This window comes from Haematobia irritans, chromosome 4 (assembly GCF_050003625.1).
Source record: "Haematobia irritans isolate KBUSLIRL chromosome 4, ASM5000362v1, whole genome shotgun sequence".
NCBI classification, from domain to species: domain Eukaryota; kingdom Metazoa; phylum Arthropoda; class Insecta; order Diptera; family Muscidae; genus Haematobia; species Haematobia irritans.
In genome coordinates, this window is record NC_134400.1 from 174,013,940 (window position 1) to 174,033,528 (window position 19,589).

Consider the following 19,589-nt stretch of genomic DNA (forward strand, 5'->3'; position numbering starts at 1 on the left):
TGCCATCCCTTTTGATTATTTTTTTTATAGCTCGCTTTTTTAAAATATTTTTAAGTAATTTTTTACTTTTTTGAATACTTAAATACTTTAAAACAAGAGTAAGAAATTGTTAAGGTCTTGGTGGAAAATAGGAATACACAATTGATTATTTTATACAAACACACAAATAGAAGTTTTATTGAAAAAGGACAAATTAAGAATGAATAAATATTTAACAATGTCAAATGATGAAAACTGGTATATTTCAATGATATATTGATAATAATATGTACAGTGAATATTTAACAAGTAACTACAACATCTCCCCTTTTTAAAATTAATTTTGAAAAGTAAACCTAACTGGTGGTTTCCGATTGCGAAATGGTCTTGTAGGAACTTGAGGAGTTAAAGCTGTTGGAGTACTGAAAACCAAAGGTGACTGCATTTCATTCTCTAACGAACTTGAAGACTCGTTTACGGGTTTTGCTATAGATTGATCATTTAAATTTGCAGAATTTTGCTGGTTTAAGTTTCCTGGATTTAGCACCTGTTGGTTTTCCGAAAACGTAGAATTCTCTTCGGAATTTACGTCTTGCAGGATTGGTTGCTCACATTGAAGTTTTGGTTTAAACCCAAAAATTTCCATCATGGGTTGAATAGATTCCCTTGTAGAATTTTGAATATTCTCATGAAATATCCGAATTAACTGATTGATGTGAGATCGAATAAGTTTGGTTTTATGGCCTTCAAAAATGTATATATTGTAGTTAACTGCACCGACACGTTCTACCACTGATCCTGGTATCCAAATTTGTTTTCCATTTCTGAAAATTTGAGCATATACTAGATCTTTTGCGTTGAAGCTTCTCTGTCTAGCTCCGTGTTTCTTATTGAATTGTTCTTCCATTTTGGTGTTCCGTTCCTTGCCCTCGCGTTGGCTATTTGGTTTTATCAAGTCAAGAGTGGTTTTAATTTTTCGATTAAGAAACAACTCTGCCGAAGAAAATGTTTCAGACAAGCAGCGTTGCAAATTTAGCTATTTTCCCACTAGATTTGGCTTTTTTTGAAGTCGTTTAGCGAAAAAAATACATTTAGCACTTTGATAGCTCATGAAGAAAAAGCTGAAAAAACGAATAAATTCAAATTTGACGCGGAATCAATACCAAAATACACAAGGTCGTGGGTTCGATTCCTGCTACGACCGAACACGGAAAAGTTTTTCAGCGGTGGATTATCCCACCTCAGTTATGCTGGTGACATTTCTGAGGGTTTCAAAGCTTCTCTAAGTGGTTTCACTGGAATGTGGAACGCCGTTCGGACTCGGCTATAAAAAGGAGGTCCCTTGTCATTGAGATTAACATGGAATCGGGCAGCACTCAGTGATAAGAGAGAAGTTCACCACTGTGGTATACATCGGGCTGCCACATAACCTAACCTTCAAATGATTCATGTCAAAATTTGACGTCTGTAAGACAATTAGTTTGTGAGATAGAGCGTCTTTTGTGAAGCAACTTTCGTTATTGTGAAAAAAAAATGGAAAAAGGAATTTCGTGTTTTGATAAAATACTGTTTTCTGAAGTGGTTTCACTGGAATGTGGAACGCCGTTCGGACTCGGCTATAAAAAGGAGGTCCCTTGTCATTGAGGTTAACATGGAGTCGGGCAGCACCTAGTGATAAGAGAGAATTTCACCACTGTGGTATACATCGGGCTGCCGCATAACGTAACCTTCAAATGATTCATGTCAAAATTTGACGTCTGTAAGTCAATTAGTTTGTGAGATAGAGCGTCTTTTGTGAAGCAAATTTTGTTATTGTGAAAAAAATGGAAAAAAGGAATTTCGTGTTTTGATAAAATACTGTTTTCTGAAGGGAAAAAATACGGTGGAAGCAAAAACTCGGCTTCAAAATGAGTTTCCGGACTCTGTCCCAGGGAAATCGTATGATTGGTATGCAAAATTCAAGTGTGGTGAAATGAGCACGGAGGACGGTGAACGCAGTGGACGCCCGAAAGAGGTGGTTACCGACGAAAACATCAAAAAATCCACAAAATGATTTTGAATGACCGTAAAATGAAGTTGATCGAGATAGCAGAGGCCCTAAAGATATCAAAGGATATATATCAGTCATATCATTCATCGATATTTGGATATGCGGAAGCTCTGTGCAAAATGGGTGCCGCGCGTGCTCACATTTGACCAAAAACAACAACGTGTTTATGATTCTGAGCGGTGTTTGCAGCTGTTAACTCGTAATATACCCGAGTTTTTCCGTCGTTATGTAACAATGGATGAAACATGGCTCCATCACTACACTCCTGAGTCCAATCGACAGTCGGCTGAGTGGACAGCGACCGGTGAACCATCTCCGAAGCGTGGAAAGACTCAAAAGTCCGCTGGCAAAGTAATGTCCTCTGTTTTTTGGGATGCGCATGGAATAATTTTATCGATTATCTTGAGAAGGGAAAACCCCATCAACAGCGACTATTATATGGCGTTATTGGAGCGTTTGAAGGTCGAAATCGCGGCAAAACGGCCCCATATGAAGAAGAAAAAATTGTTCTTCCACCAAGACAACGCACCGTGCCACAAGTCATTGAGAACGATGGCAAAAATTCATGAATTGGGCTTCGAATTGCTTCCATACCTACCGTATTCTCCAGATCTGGCCCCAGCAACTTTTTCTTGTTCTCAGACCTCAAAAGGATGCTCGCAGGGAAAAAATTTGGCTGCAATGAAGAGATGATCGCCGAAACTGAGGCCTATTTTGAGGCAAAACCGAAGGAGTACTACCAAAATGGTATCAATCCAAAAAATTGGAAGGTCGTTATAATCGTTGTATCGCTCTTGAAGGGAACTACACACAAAAAAGTTTTTTTCTGATTCAATCACGAAATTAATTGATCCAATTAATTTTTTAATTGGCATGTCTTCAATCACAGAAATGATAGTATCAATTAAAAAATTAATTGACAGTCATTTAAAAAATTAATTGATCCAATTAAATATTTAATTGATTCTATTAATTTGTGTGATTGATTTTTATTTCAATTAAAAAATTTGTTGAATCAATTAAATTTTTAATTGAATATTTTTTAAAACTCAATTAAGATTTTAATTGGAAAAATTTTCGTGAAATTTTTTTCTGTGTATGTTGAATAATAAAAACAAATTTTGACAAAAAAATGTGTTTTTCTTTGGTAGAGCGGGGACTTATCACCCAATCTGTTAACATCAAGAAAATACAATAAAAAATATCGTATTGATAGAATCAAAACATTATTAAACGAGCGATAAAAACAATTCTGCTATTTATTAATGGAATGGAATTACATTTACGAAAATTGGACAACAGTAGGTTTGTTTGGGTAATTTTCTAATGAATGTTATTCAGCACAAACTTGCAAGACAGTAATAATGGATTTTACTCTCTTGGGTAAAAATAGCAAAAATTTACACGTTCACGAATTTATCATTAATTCAGCGAATTTAAGCCAATTAAAATTAGAAGAATTGGCAACCCTACTGATCGGACGTGTTTGCAACTGTGTTCTCATCGCCTCTAACAATTATTTGAATTTTTCATTGAAACGTTAACGTTTAATCATTGAGACTTTTTAAAATTCAAGTAAAAGTTCCTGTGCTCAAACAAAAACAAAATGCCCAAAAGAACTGTTCGTAGTAGTTTGGTAAAAACGAAAATAAATTGTCTCAAGTGCAAGAAAGTTATTAAAGAAGAAACGCAAAATTACATAAAATGTGATAAGTGCGAGAAAACATTTCACCTCAGCTGCACTGATTTAACGAAGAGAGAGTTTGAGATGTTAATTGATAACGAGAGTGAGACATTTGAGTGCGAATATTGCAGAGAGGAAGAGGATGATGACAGTGAAAGAGAGAAAGAGAGTGACATAAAGAATGAATTGAAAACAATAAAAACTGAGTTAAAGCAATTGAAAAAACTTGATAAACTAGATCAGCTGTCTGAGTCAATAATATATATGTCAGAAAAATTTGATGAAATCATGAAAGACGTGAATGAAAACAAAAAGAAAATATCACAGCTGGAAAAACAAAACAAACAATTGAAAACAGAAAACAAAGCTTTAAAAGATTCAGTAAAGGATTTAAATAATTATCGAGTTAGAAATGATTGTTTAATTAGTGGAATGAAAATCGGTAGCGATGAAAATCCGAGGAGTGCTGTAATGAATCTATCGAAAACTATTGGTATAAATCTGGAGCAAAATGCTATTGAAGATGTTTACGTTATTGGAAATAAGAGACAAAATGAAAAGAAAACTATTGTGGTGAAATTTACTACTAAAGCAGAAAAGGAAAAAATAATGGAAGCAAAAAATAAACTTAAAGAAGATGAGAAAACAAAAAATGTATATATAAATGACTTTTTGAGCAAAGAAAATATGAATTTGTTACATCATGCAAAAACATTGAAAACGATTGGTTACCAACAAATTTATTCTCGCAACGGGAGAGTATATTGTAAAAAAACTAATATTTCAAGACCTCAATTATTAAGATGTGAAGATGACGTTGACACAATGCTTTTGAACGCTACTACAAATAGGCATTGGAAGAGAAGATCTGAGGTGATGGCAAGAGGTGCGGAGACAGAAGATCGGGAGAATGGCGAGGAAGATGATGATTATTTAACATCATGATTTTCTTTTTAAATATATTATTTTGAATTAAATTTTCTATTTTTTGATATTAATGTTAAATAAAAATAAATATTTTAAAAGTTTTCAATCTTTCCAAAAGGATATTTGTAATTTAAAGCAATCTTATTTCACAATAGTAAGTTTGAATAGCAGAAGCGTTTCATCTATTAATAAATTCAATCGTTTGAAAGGATTACTATCGAGTATCCCTATTTTACCGGATATAATAGCAATTCAAGAGACTTGGTTTCAAAATGCAATCACTCAAATTTATTCGATTCCTGGTTATAAGGTAGTTCATTGTTGTAGAGAAGATGGGTATGGAGGAACATCGGTTTATGTAAGGGATAAATGGGTATATACTGTAGATTATTGCAAAAGTGAATCGTTTTTGGATATTATTGCTATTTCCTTATTAAACTTTAAAGTTAATGCAAGACCAATGAAATTTGTAACTTTTTATCGTTCTCAGAAATGTTCTGTTGAACAATTTAAGTTTACACTGGAATCAATGTTGAATGATCACGCTGGAAGTCCAATAGTTTTGGTTGGAGATACTAATATAGATCGTTATCACAGCTCTTATTATAACGAAATGCTGGATCTCTTTCAGAGTTTTGGATGTGAGAATGCTCATGAGATGGTTACAAGACCTTTAAGTAATACATGCATTGATCATGTGTTTTCCAATTTTGTAGAGAGAGTCGATGTTGACTCTGTGGAATGTGATATTTCAGACCATAATTTAGTTTTTTGCAAGATAAAAAGTAAGATTATGAGAAATGATTTTGTGGAGGTAATGAAAACTAAGTGTGACTACCAAAAGGCCAAACGTTACTTATCAGATGAGTTGTCTCCTGACTTTGGTTCACTGAATGTACAGGATCAGACAGACAGATTAACATCTTGTATACAAGGTGCTATTGCATATTCAACAACAGTCAGTAAAACTTTGAAACATGCTAGGTTTATGATGACCCCATGGATAAATGTAAATTTACAACATTTGATAACGATTAAGTTTAAATTGCTGAAGAGGAGAAAGAAGGAAAGAGGAAATGAGGCGATACAGGATTCCTTAAAGAGGATTAGTAGAATAATTAGTATTGCCAACAAGATAAGTAGAGAGGCGTATTATGCAGAGAATATTGACAGGGCAGCAAATGATCCCAAAAGGGGATGGAATTTTATTAATGAGGTTCTAGGGAAAAAGGGGCATAAAGAACTAGAACTGAAAGACGTACAAGGAAGAAGGATTTCAAATAACTTGGATAAGGCGAATGCACTCAATACATACTTTTTAGATTCTGTAATGAGTTTGAGGCGAGGAATTTTAGTTGATCCTGGGGATAACATTAATATTTTCCATACATTGTCAGGTGATATAGATTCCGTATTTTCCATTGAACAAGTCGATAACAACGGTATTATGGAAGTTATAGAGAATCTGAAGGCAGATAAGAGTCCAGGACATGACGGCATTTCTTCCATATTCCTCAAAGAATGCAGTGAAATAGTTTCACCTTTCTTAGCAAAAATTTTCAATGGGATGATCAGTTTATCGATATATCCAGACATTTTGAAATTACATAGAATTGTTCCTATACCCAAAATAGTGAATGCTAGTGACGTATCTAACTTCAGACCAGTGGCCGTATTGTCAACAATAGACAAGATTTTTGAAAAGATTATCTATGATAAATTATACACATACTGTGAATCGAATAATTTGCTTTATGAGAATCAATATGGATTTAGGCGTGGATGCGGAACAGAGGAAGCTGTATTAAATGTAATTAAGTTTATTTGTAGTGGTTTAGACGGGGGATTCAATGGAGTTGCTGGAGTATTTTTTGATTTTTCAAAGGCATTTGATCTTGTCGATCACCAATTATTGCTGGAAAAAATGCATATCTATGGGATTCGACGAAAAGAGTTTTTATTATTTAGAAGTTTTTTGGAGAATAGGAAACAGTACGTTGATGTCAGTAAATCGAAAAGTTTTGTGGGGCCCGTAGTGCACGGAGTTCCACAGGGGAGTTGTTTGGGTCCATTATTGTTTTCCATTTTTATTAATGATATCCGGAATCTCCAGCTTAGCGGAAAATTATTTATGTTCGCTGATGACATTTGCTTGTTCTATCCCTATAAATATGACATCGCTCTGCGTGCAAACATAGAAAGGGATTCTGCATTACTCTGTGAGTTTGCACGAGTAAACAGACTAGTTCTGAACGCTGATAAAACAAAACTTATTCGATTTCGACCAAATCCTTCAGTTAACAACGATTTCAGTGTCTATATTGATGGAAAATCAATACATGAATGTATAAGCGTAACATATCTAGGCGTGATGTTACAAAATAATTTAGCATGGGATTGTCATATACGCAGTTTAAAAAGGAAAATAGCTCCCGCAATTGGATTTCTCTACAAGATGAAAAACAAATTAAACACAAAGACAAAATTAACAATATTTTCCTGTTTAATACAATCGCATTTAAATTATATGGTTACATCATATGCATACAATAAAAATAATAGTGAGCTAAGATCACTTCAATCTATGCAAAATAAAGCTTTGAAAGTTGTTTTTAACCTACCTCCAAATTTCTCAACCTTGTCGCTATTTGAAGAGTTTGCAAAAAATATTTTACCAATCAATGGTTTATATAAATATAATATTTTAAAGTATGTTTTCAAGTGTAATTACAACATTGGTTACCATACAATAAAGTTCTATACGAATCAAACAAATTTTAATACAAGGAATAGAATGAATTTGCGTTTGCCCAGGTGTAGATTCGAAAAAAAAAGCAACGGATTGATTATATAGGTGGCTTAACTTACAATAATATTCCACTCGAATTGAAATCCATTCAACGTATATCGAGATTTAAGGAAATGAGCAAATACTATCTTTGCAATAGCTTTGAATCGCTTCTGCTATAATTGTAATATTTATAATATTGTAATTTGAAACAAATATTAAACCATATATGAATGAACCTTTTAAATACATATAATTTTTGTTTTTAATATTGTATAAATAATTGGCCAACTAGTCCCATTAATGCCTTATGGCGCGGGACAGACTTGTATTGTATTAAAGTTGAATTGTTGAATAAAATAATAATAAAAAAAAAAAAAAAAAAAACATATTAATATTTTCTAATAATATGACTTAGATATTGTTGCAGTCTCACAGAAGTAGAATTAAAATCAATACAATTAAATTAATATGCAATTTAAGTGAAATAAAGCTTTTAAGTTTGTTATATTTCAATGAAAAATGTGACTTTTGATACAAAAAATTTAACTTTTTTCTACCAATTTTTGTTAACTATTTTTTTGGGCAAATCTAGCGGTTTTTGGTGAAACAATTCTGGCAACGCTGCAGACAAGCGAAAAAATGTAAAAAAAACATATTAAGACTATTCATTTTGTCAAATATAACAGAATTGTATAATTCACATCCAAAAAACTGTAGTATTCGAGTCACACCTTAATAAGTGATGCAAATTCAGTGCAATGGCTGTTGAAATGATGGACATCTATCCTATGATAAGCCCATGTTAAGTTCATCGTTTTTGCGCCAATTTTACACCACTTCCGTATCCAAAAAGAATATTTTCACTACTTTTTTTTAGCGACGCTTTGTTTGCTGGGAAACCCAATGGGTATCGTAACACACAAATTTTTTTTTGATTCAATCACGAAATTAATTGATCCAATAAATTTTTTAATTGAAACGTCTTCTATCACTGAAATGATAGTATCAATTAAAAAATTAATTGAAAGTCAATTACAAAATTAATTGAAAGTCAATAACAAAATTAATTGATACTATTAATTTTTGTGATTGATTTTTGTTTCATTTAAAAAAATTGTTGAATCAATTAAATTTTTAATTGAATATTTTTTAAAACTCAATTAAGACTTTAATTGGAAAATTTTTCGTGAGATTTTATTTGTGAATACAGAAAAAATATTTTTGATAAAATTTTTGTGGTTAGTATGAAAAAAATGTTTTCTTCGAATGAATGAATTTTTGTCTTCAAATGTGTCGTATTTTAAATGTTTTAAGGATTTTAGTTTACACCAGAAGGGAAACTTACTATTTCTATAAAACTTTGAAATAACTTGAAAATCTAAATTTTTAATAATATTGATTTTATAGAAAATTTAGCCAACATTTTTATTTCTATATATAAAAATTTTATCAATTATTTTTTCTATAGAAATTTTTGTCAACATTTTATTTATAGAAAAATTTAAAGTACCTCTTAGTTGGAGAGGTATGTTTTGCAAAATCTGTAAAATGTCAGTACAAAATCTACCATTTTTGGTAGAATTGTACCAACCGTGGCAACCGTGATCGTAACACATAGGAACATTTTGTTTGACTAAAATCAACATTTTATTTTAAAGACATTTTTACTTGAAACATAGCCTAAATACTACTGGAAGTCGAGTCTGAATTTGGAATTTAAGTTGCCATTAAAAGATAAAGAAGAAAAAAGCATAAATAATGAATAAATTAGCATTTGTTTCCTAGTACGCAAAACCAAATTTAAATGAGAATCATTTCTCCGTTTCCAAATCTTTGGAACCGGACAAGTTTTTTTCAGTGTACCTACTATTTACTACAGACCCTATATTAACCGAATTAGCATCACTTTTTAGTCACAGCAAAAGTTGATGGATTTTTTTTTTATTTTTGACTAAAAATGTATTTCAAACATACAATTTTTAAATCAAACTAAAAACACTAACGGACATTTTCATGTAGCTCCGTTAGGCTTTAACTGTCAGTTAACAGAAAGTAAATTGCAAATATCTTTTCTCTAGTTAACTTTAACTGAAAAATTTCTAGTAGTTAAGCTCCTAACTGGCTTATAGGATGTATAGATGACAGATATGTCCATAGATCGATTTAAAAACTAGTTAGCTAACGTAGCACTAAAGGAGCTTCATGAAAAAGGGGGGTAAGTCAGTTAAGAGAGTGATTGAAAATAGTTACGTTTTTAATGAAAAAATTAATTGAGTTTTGCCATCAACATCAATTAAATTCTTAATTGAATCGATTAAAAAATTAATTGAAATTTTCTAATTAAATCAATTATTTTTTTAATCAAGAATTTTATTCAATGTCCAATTAAATCTGATTGAAGACATTTCAATTAAAAAATTAATTCGATCAATTAATTTCGTGATTGAATCAGAAAAAACCAGTATATACGGCCGTAAGTTCGGCCAGGTCGAAGCTTATGTATCCTCCACCATGGATTGCGTAGAAACTTCTACTGAAGACTGTCATCCACAATCGAATTACTTGGGTTGCGGTAACACTTGCAAGGTATCTTAAAACTTCCTAACTCCGTTATATATACCACATATTTAGTCCATACGTGGTATATATTAAACTTAAAAAGGCCGGTTAAATACGTATATAATTAAGTTTAAAGTTTCTATAAAAATAAAATTTTGACATTTTCTGTAGAAGTAAAATTTGGAAAAAATTTTCTAAAGAAATAAAATTTGGAAAAAAAAATTTCTATAGAAATAAAATTTAGACAAAATTTTCTATAGAAATAAATTTTTGACAAAATTTTCTATAGAAATAAAATTTAGACAAAATTTTCTATAGAAATAAAATTTTGACAAATTTTTCTATAGAAATAACATTTTGACAATGTTTTCTTAAAAAAAAAAAAAAAAATGGTAGATTATTTTTTGCTCGAGTGGCAACCATGATTATCAACCGATATGGACCAATTTTTGTGTGATTGGGGATCGGCTATATATAACTATAGACCGATATGGACCAATTATGGCATGGTTATAAGCGGCCTTATACTAACACCAAGTTCCAAATTTCAACCGAATCGGATGAATTTAGCTCCTCCAAGAGGCTCCGGAGGACAAATCTGGGGATCGATTTATATGGGGGCTATATATAATTATGGACCGATATGGACCAATTTTTGCATGGTTGTTAGAGACCATATACTAACACCACGTACCAAATTTCAACCGGATCGGATGAGTTTTGCTCCTCTAAGAGGCTTCGGAGGTCAAATCTGGGGATCGGCTTATATGGGGGCTACATATAATTATGGACCGATACGGACCACTTTTGGCATGGTTGTTAGAGACAATATACTAACACCACGTACCAAATTTCAATCGGATCGGATGACTTTTGCTCCTCTAAGAGGCTCCGGAGGTCAAATCTGTGGATCGGTTTATATGGGGGCTATATATAATTATGGGCCGATGTCGACCAATTTTTGCATGGTCATTTGAGAACACATACCAACACCATGTACCAAATTTCAGCCGGATCGGATGAATTTTGGTTCTCTTAGAGGCTCCGCAAGCCAAATCGGGGGATCGGTTTATATGGGGCTATATGTAATTATGGACCGATATGGACCAATTTTTGCATGGTTGTTAGAGACCATATACTAACACCATGTACCAAATTTCAGCCGGATCGGATGAAATTTGCTTCTCTTAGAGCAATCACAAGCCAAATTTGGGGGTCTGTTTATATGGGGGCTATACGCAAAAGTGGACCGATATGGACCAGTTATTGCATGGTTGTTAGAGACCATATACTAACACCATGTACCAAATTTCAGCCGGATCGGATGCAATTTGCTTCTCTTAGAGCAATCGCAAGCCAAATTTGGGGGTCCGTTTATATGGGGGCTATACGTAAAAGTGGACCAATATGGACCAATTTTTGCATGGTTGTTAGAGACCATATACTTACACCATGTACCAAATTTCAGCCGGAACGGATGAAATTTGCTTCCCTTAGAGCAATCGTAAGCCAAATTTGGGGGTCCGTTTATATGGGGGCTATACGTAAAAGTGGACCGATATGGCCCTTTTGCAATACCATCCGACCTACATCAATAATAACTACTTGTGCCAAGTTTCAAGTCGATAGCTTGTTTCGTTCGGAAGTTAGCGTGATTTCAACAGACGGACGGGCGGACGGACATGCTCAGATCGGTTCAGAATTTCACCACGACCAAGAATATATATACTTTATGGGGTCTTAGAGCAATATTTCGATGTGTTACAAACGGAATGACAAAGTTAATATACCCCCACCCTATGGTGGAGGGTATACAAATTGTGTCATATATGACAATTCATTACGAGAAGATGTTTGCAAAGAAAATTAAATACCCACCACTATGAAGGGTGGTGGTTATTTGAGATTCGACGCGATCGAACTTTTGGCCATTTATACATGTTTTGTTTACAATAATATATTCATTTGAAAAATATTTCCTAAACGAAAAATCCATTTGTTTTTCTTCTATTCCTCCCATGCCCTCTAAAACTTTCATAAAAACAAAAATCCATACAGTTGCAACGTTGCTGTTATGCTCCTAACCGATATTGTTGTCGATGGAATACCAGGTATTGATTGGACTCTACACCTACCGCTAATGTTGCACATACTATTTCTTGGATTGGATCATAATCGTGTCATTGTAAGAGAACACTGCAAACAATTGTGCATGAATTTATTGGTATGAGGAAATCCATTGTTTTTAATTTAATCGACTGCAATTAATCTAAAATTGTCCATTATTTTCTAGATTGTTTTGGCGGAGCATAATGACCACTTGACAGTGGCTAGAATATTATTAAATAGTGAGACAACAAAGCTTGATTTGGGTTTGACGGTACCATCACTACCGGTTATTGATAATTACTTTACGGGTAAGTATATAGAAATAAATCTTTGTTTATGGTTAGCGCCTTTGTCCCCAACGAACTTTGTTTGGCCAGCAACAGAAAAATTCGTTTCGCATAAAAGAAAGTTTTAAAATTGCATATAGATGGCTGCTGCTAGAGAAAGCTTTTATAGTAAGAAACGCAAGAAGATATGAAGAATCCGAAAAGTTTTGAAATGTTTGCGCTAATAATTAAATACCAGTGGCGTCCATTTTTACGCTGAAAATTTAAAATATTAATAATGAACAACTTGAAAACTTACTCGTTCACTGCATTATCCATTTTAGTACTGCGTGTTTTTTAGTCTTTGCGCAACATTGCCTTTTATATTTCAGGATTGGGCAACCCTAGTGTTGCAATCTCCCAACTGACAGCTCTATCGTAAAGCTTCGAATTTTTGAGGTTATACACGCAAAAAAAATAATTGTTTCCTCCCAAACGAAATTTTAGACAAACAAAGTTCGTTTCTCATTTGCTTTTCGCTGTAAGGAAGTTTCTTTGGAAGAAAAGTATATACTTTTTCTGCTTCTTTTCCAGGATGTAAAAACAATTTCTAATTAAAAAAAAAATCTTTTCCGGCTAAATGCATTTTCCCTCACATCTTTCTCACTTCCACAAGGTTTTTTAGTTCTTAGCACCTTTTTCAACAATGTAGAATAAATTATTAGATTTCATAATTTTTTTTTAATTTTACCTTTCGCCTGGACGGAGAATGGAACCGCGGACCATACGAATTTTTTTGGTGATAAAAATTTAAAAATTTCGAAGACAAAAAAAAAATTTTAAAAAAGGAAAAACGTTTTCGGTACACGTTTTTCAAACGTTTTTTTTTTCTTTGCGTGTACTTATTCAGAACATTTTGACATACGAGCGCCATTTGTGTTGTTTACAGCAATTTAAAAAATCACACGCCCAACCGTGAACATTTTCGTGTGAGTATTTCTTTTAAACTTTTGACGTGGATTAACTCAACAACATCGTAAGTAAGTGCATCGATGCACTTACATTTTTGACAATGAAGCTCCGTCAAGAACCAGTATTTATCGATGATATATTGAGATCGCAATTCACTCCAAGACAAATTCCGTGAAAGCGGTCCAAAATCAGTTGTTGTTCCGGAAACCATTGCTGCTGTTTGCCAGCTGATTTTGCAAAATCGTCATGTGACCTATCGGGAAGTTGAGACAATATTAGACATTATTGGGACCAGCATACATTCAATATCGCATGACCGTTGACCGTCGGTTGTTCGAAAGATGTACTCGGTGTTTCGTAACATCTTTATGACATCATGACATATGATGAATCGTGTTCCAAGATGAGTAGGGAATTTTTCTTCACAGTGTTTTATATGAAATGTTACCATAAATACTACAAAAAGTGTTTTTAGTACCAACGAGGTAAATTAGACTTAATAGAGAAGAATATATAAAATAATTTATAGTATTTATTGCTTTGAAGAAACTGTGGAGTAAATAATAGTAGTGTTTGGGATTCCAATTCCATTAATATCCAATTCCATTACTATTGCCGCCGAGATCAGACTACTTTTAGGTATATCCCCCTTATAAACCGACCCCTAGATTTGACTTGCGGAGAAGCAAATTTCATCCGATCCGATTGAAATTTGGTATTGGTATATTTCCTCTAAAAGCCATGCAAAAGTGATCCATATCGGTCCATAATTATATATAGTCCCCATATTAACCGATAGGAGCTTCCTGGAGCTACACATTTCACCAGATCCGGTTGAAATTTGATACGTGATATCAATATATAGCCTCTAATCGCCACACGAAAATTGGTCCATACCCTCTTCCGATCCGGTTGAAATTTGCTATATGGCATTGCTATGGGTTTGTTGTTGTGACAGTTTATTGTGATTTCATCCATTTGTATGTTATGCTCTTTGGTACTTCAGTTTGTATCCACATCAAGGAACTCTGCGATTAAGGTGGTATGTGTCCAGAGTTATCTGATGGTGAGTCGTATATTAAGCTGGGTAAGAGAAAAGTTGACGCGTGTCATGTGGCCCTTAGCTACAGATGCGACACACTTTATCTATACTGTTATCAATCACTGATAGAAAGAATTTTAGGCTGTAGCACTTGCCGTGGTCGGACTCCGAGAACACCTTGTAGCTTCAGTGTCCTCATGAATCCTGTTCAGACCTGCCAGCGATGCTGCCTGATCTAGAGGCTCACCTTTGTAGCCCTGAATCTCGCGCTCTAGATGATGTAGATCATCCATTACATTACTGGGTGGTGATTGTTTATCCATGTGATGATGGTTACTGCAGTAACAACCCAGGGGACACTACTTTGACAACACATAGTTTCTACGAACAGGGATTTGTCTCCACATAAAGGTAACCGAGGGGTGCGCTGCGGAGGCATCTTGTCGCAATTCTTAGAACAGTCTTCTGGCAGATGTGTAGGTTATTCTACTGGGTGTCTTTTTATCTGCGGCGTCCACACTGACGCTGCATAGTTTACCACTGATCGGCCAATTGCCTTGTAAAGGGTGGTTAAAATTTCAAGGGCCGATGTTGATTTTGAATAAAACACTAACTATTTAGGAAATTATTGTAATTTTATTTTATTATGATATATTGGTATTACTCAATTATGTATGGAACAAAATATCTGTGAAATGGGCGCCACGACCTCGGTGGCATACCTTCATCCGATGGTCGAAATTTTCAATGACGCTGAGGTATAATGGAGGTTCTATGCCGTTAATGTGCCGAATTATCTCATCCTTTAGCTCTTGAATTTTTGTTGGCTTATCAACGTACACCTTTTCTTTCAAATAACCCCAAAGAAAAAAGTCCAACGGTGCAAATCAAATGATCTTGGCGGCCAATTGACATCGCCATTACGTGAGATAACACGGCCATTGAATTTGTTGCGCAAATGAGCCATTGTTTCGTTAGCTGTGTGGCAAGTAGCACCGTCCTACTGAAACCACATATCGTCCACATCCATATCTTCCAATTCGGGCCATAAAAAGTTCGTTATCATCTCATGATAGCGAACACCATTCACAGTAACTGCCTGACCGACCTCATTTTGGAAAAAATACGGCCCGATGATGCCGCCAGCCCATAAACCGCACCAAACAGTCACTATTTGTGGGTGCATTGGTTTTTCGACAATCACTCTTGGATTCTCATTCGCCCAAATGCGGCAATTCTGTTTATTGACGAATCCACTGAGGTGAAAATGTGCCTCATCACCGAAGATGATTTTCTTCGAAAATTGATCATCCATTGTTGCCATTTCTTGGAACCATTTAACACGTTGTTGGATTGTGTATCTCTCCATGGTTCAAATTGAGTAAGTCTGAAATAGAGAAATGTCAAATAAAATTCGGAAAAAAACTTGGCGTTTAGATGTGGTTTACATTCATCATCGGCCCTTACAATTTAACCACCCTTTATAAAGATAAGAAGGTTTCTCTATCCTCAACCCAAGTACTGCTTGCAAGTGACTTGCTTCCTCCGCGGAGCTTATCACAAATTTAGTGGCATGGACAGACGACTTGAAAAGGCTGTCGAATGTAACCCCGAGGGGTAATTTGTAGTTGGAATTATCTCGCTATCGACTCTGACATTCAACTGCCTGCGTACTTCTGCGGTCCATGTAGTGAATTGTCTGGCTGAGTGGTTTATATCCACAAATTTCTAGCAGTGAAATAACTGGTAAGATCAGCAAGGTAGACGATTAATCGATCGCAAATGTCATCAACATTGGGCCCGGATGCCGTCGTCTGTGTATGATACAATTTCGACTCCATCAGGAGGGGGTATAATAGAGGATAGGTAGAGGTTAAAAAGTGCAGGAAATATCACCCTACCCTGGGGAACCCCCTGTATTATCCTTTGATTTTACTTTGTGATCCTCTTGGAAAAGTAAATTTTATCCAATCCAATACGCGATATCAGTATATGCGGTTCCTAATTATATCTAAACTAATTCTAAGATTTGACTTCTGGAGCCTCATGGAGGACAAATTTCATACGATTATTTTTTTCTTCTTTGATTTTTTATTTCCTATAGCTTTAAAAAAATTGAAACTTTAAGACGAAAAAAAAAAAAACAAATATATATATATATATATATATATATATATATATATATATATATATATATATATATATATATATATATATATATATATATATATATATATATATATATATATATATATATATATATATATATATATATATATATATATATATATATATATATATATATATATATATATATATATATATATATATATATATATATATATATATATATATATATATATATATATATATATATATATATATATATATATATATATATATATATATATACATTTTTTTTTGTCTAATAATTTTTTCCTTGAATTTGTCGATTTTTCGGTCGAGCTCTATAGTACACGCTGCGTCCCCTTGTTTTCAATTTACATCTTCTGTAGGCATTTATCTATGTGGCACTGTAATTTGTGACACAACATATATTCCTTTGTTATCACAACGAATTCTTCATACGCAATAGAATAAGCCGTAATTATTCCAATTTGCCACATCATTGTTAGTGAAACAAAATTCTACACCCAAAGAAAAAATACTTTCCACCGTATTCAAATTTTAAACAAATGAAATTACTCTCTCTCTCTCATGAAGTATGTACTCTTAGAGCAAAAAAAAAACCCAAATTTATGATAAATGATTCCACAATTGTCTCTAGACTTTTTATTTGTATTTAAAGAAAATGTTTTAGTGTCAAAAGAAAACCTTGCTTGTCCAAAATTTCGTTCCTCAGAATAGAAAATGCTTTTTTCAGTGTATCTCTATTTGATATCCTAGCTTTAATTAAAAGCCCAATTACATTTTGTGCAATAGGAAACTTTTGGTATTCAGGGACAAAATAGACCAAATGTATTTCAAATTATATCCATTTGCTTATATTTCGTTTATTTTATTTTTCAGAATCTCATCAGGAATTCGATAGTTATTTGTACAATAATTGCTATGTTGTGACATCGTCACTAGCTTCATCCACACAACAGCAGCAATCATCGATGCCTATGGCTGGTGGTGCCACATCAACCCCATCGAGTTCGATTTTATATGGCATGCATAATCAACAGCAGTTTCAAGTGTCGACATTTGTTCAAAATCAGGGTAATTTGCAGCAACAGGATTCACATACAAATATGCAGCAACCACCACCAATTACTCAGCAAACTTCGTCGTCAGCACAGGCAGTGCCATCTGGGACATTAGTGCATCAGCAACAGCAACATCAGCCAATACAGCAGCATTCGCAGCAAACTATTGTGCAAATAAATCCAAATACCACCGAAAACTCTGAAGTTCCTTTAATCATTACCGCTGATGAGAATGCCCCACCCCAGCCTGGACCCTCAATGCCCATTGTACACGTCATCAAGAGTCTATTGAAATTTTTGGCTCAGGAAACAAGTCAACCTCTGTGGAATTATGAGGATATTACTGCGAAAGGTAAGCAATCCATGAGGAGACATCATTAACGAAAGGTTTTGGGTTTATCTCTCATTCTTATTTTCAGTATGGTCCATAAAGTCTGCCGAACAACTGAGCTGCTTCTTACGTCACATTGTCAAAGTTTTCTCGGATAGCTATCCCCAGGCTCGTATTGCTGAACGTTGGGCTCAGACCGCATTACAGTTGGGACTTTCGTGTTCCTCTAGGCATTATGCTGGACGATGTCTTCAAATCTTTCGTGCATTAAATGTTCCCATCAATTCGAGGATGTTATCAGACATTCTGTCACGGCTAGTGGAAACGGTGGCCGAACAGGGTGAAGATATGCAAGGATATGTGACTGAGCTCTTACTTACTCTTGAGGCGGCCGTTGATAGTTTGGATTCAGACTTTAGACCTTTAGACGTCATGAAGGATATTTTCAAAAGTACTCCAAATTTGAACAATAAAGATGGTGGGCCAAATTCTATTTTACCCGGGGGAAAGAAATCACCATCCGGTATGACTGGGCCGCAATCACCAAATTTCTCATTGCAAAGTCATGCTCGCAGCACCAGTTATTCGGTATCGTATTGTGCCCGAAAATCGACCAATTCACCGTGTGACAAGCAGGTTGAACTACGTAATCGTGCCACTGGCATAGATATGGAAAGGAATATGGCGAAATTTGGTATAGTCAGTGGATCGGCATTGTCGCGTTCGCGTAGTGCTCAAAGTTTAAAGATGCTGGGTGATACAGCCACCCAGGATGATAAAATGACTATATTGGCTCAATTGTTTTGGTTATCGGTATCATTATTGGAGAGTGACTATGAGCATGAGTTTCTATTGGCTTTGAGGCTATTGACGAGAGTTTTACATCGATTGCCTCTAGATCGTCCTGATGCTCGGGACAAAGTGGAAAAATTACAACAACAATTGAAATGGAGCAGTTATCCAGGTGTACATGCTTTATTGCTGAAGGTATGTGGTTTTCTAGTCTTTTTCAATTGAAAGAGAATATTTCGGGTCGAGAGACTTTGCCATACCAAAAAATCGTCCATCATCCATTAACCCTTCTGTGCGTGATGAGGTCCCGCTGGACCTTTTTGATTTTTATTCATACATAACTTTATCTTTTATATGAATTTCAGCTTGATGGTTTATGACTTCTTGTACTGAAGTGTTTTAAGTTGAAAACTTTAAATTTTTATGTGATTGAATCATTAAATCGGTTTTTATAGGTATTTGAAAAAGTTTAGTGCGATTCTGCGTGATGAGGTCCAATGGGACCTATTACTAATTACATTAGTGGTTTTAGCACAGTTTAAAAAGCAGTGTAAAGATATTGCGATTTTCGTATTTGGAACAATTAATAACACTAACATCCTTTCAGAAAATACCGTTATTTGGAAGAATTTGTCATTTTTGAAGTTTCCATTGGTTTCGTTGCTTGGTAGTACATAATTTTATGTCTTCCGTTGATGTATCCAATATAGTGAGAGTAAAAGTGCAAAAAAGTTATTTGAACTTCATGGAAATCGTGGTCGAAATAAGTTTTTATATTTCTATACAGACCTATCGGCTCCTGGAATTTGGCAAGATGTGCCTCAATTTGGACCAAGTTTGAAACAACCACTGTGCACATAATGCTGCGAGCAAAA

At 34.3% G+C, this 19,589-nt stretch overlaps 1 protein-coding gene across 10 annotated transcripts in view; it reads left to right on the forward strand.

Moving 5' to 3' along the window:
* Positions 1-19,589, forward strand: part of fry (microtubule binding protein furry) — a 289,484-nt gene that overhangs the window by 242,372 nt on the left and 27,523 nt on the right. For all 10 annotated transcript variants that reach the window (XM_075304475.1, XM_075304474.1, XM_075304479.1 and 7 more), the window contains 4 exons: positions 12,049-12,214; positions 12,284-12,407; positions 17,410-17,943; positions 18,011-18,909. In XM_075304475.1, the coding sequence (XP_075160590.1) occupies positions 12,049-12,214; positions 12,284-12,407; positions 17,410-17,943; positions 18,011-18,909 (1,723 nt within the window). The remainder of the gene's footprint in view (positions 1-12,048; positions 12,215-12,283; positions 12,408-17,409; positions 17,944-18,010; positions 18,910-19,589) is intronic.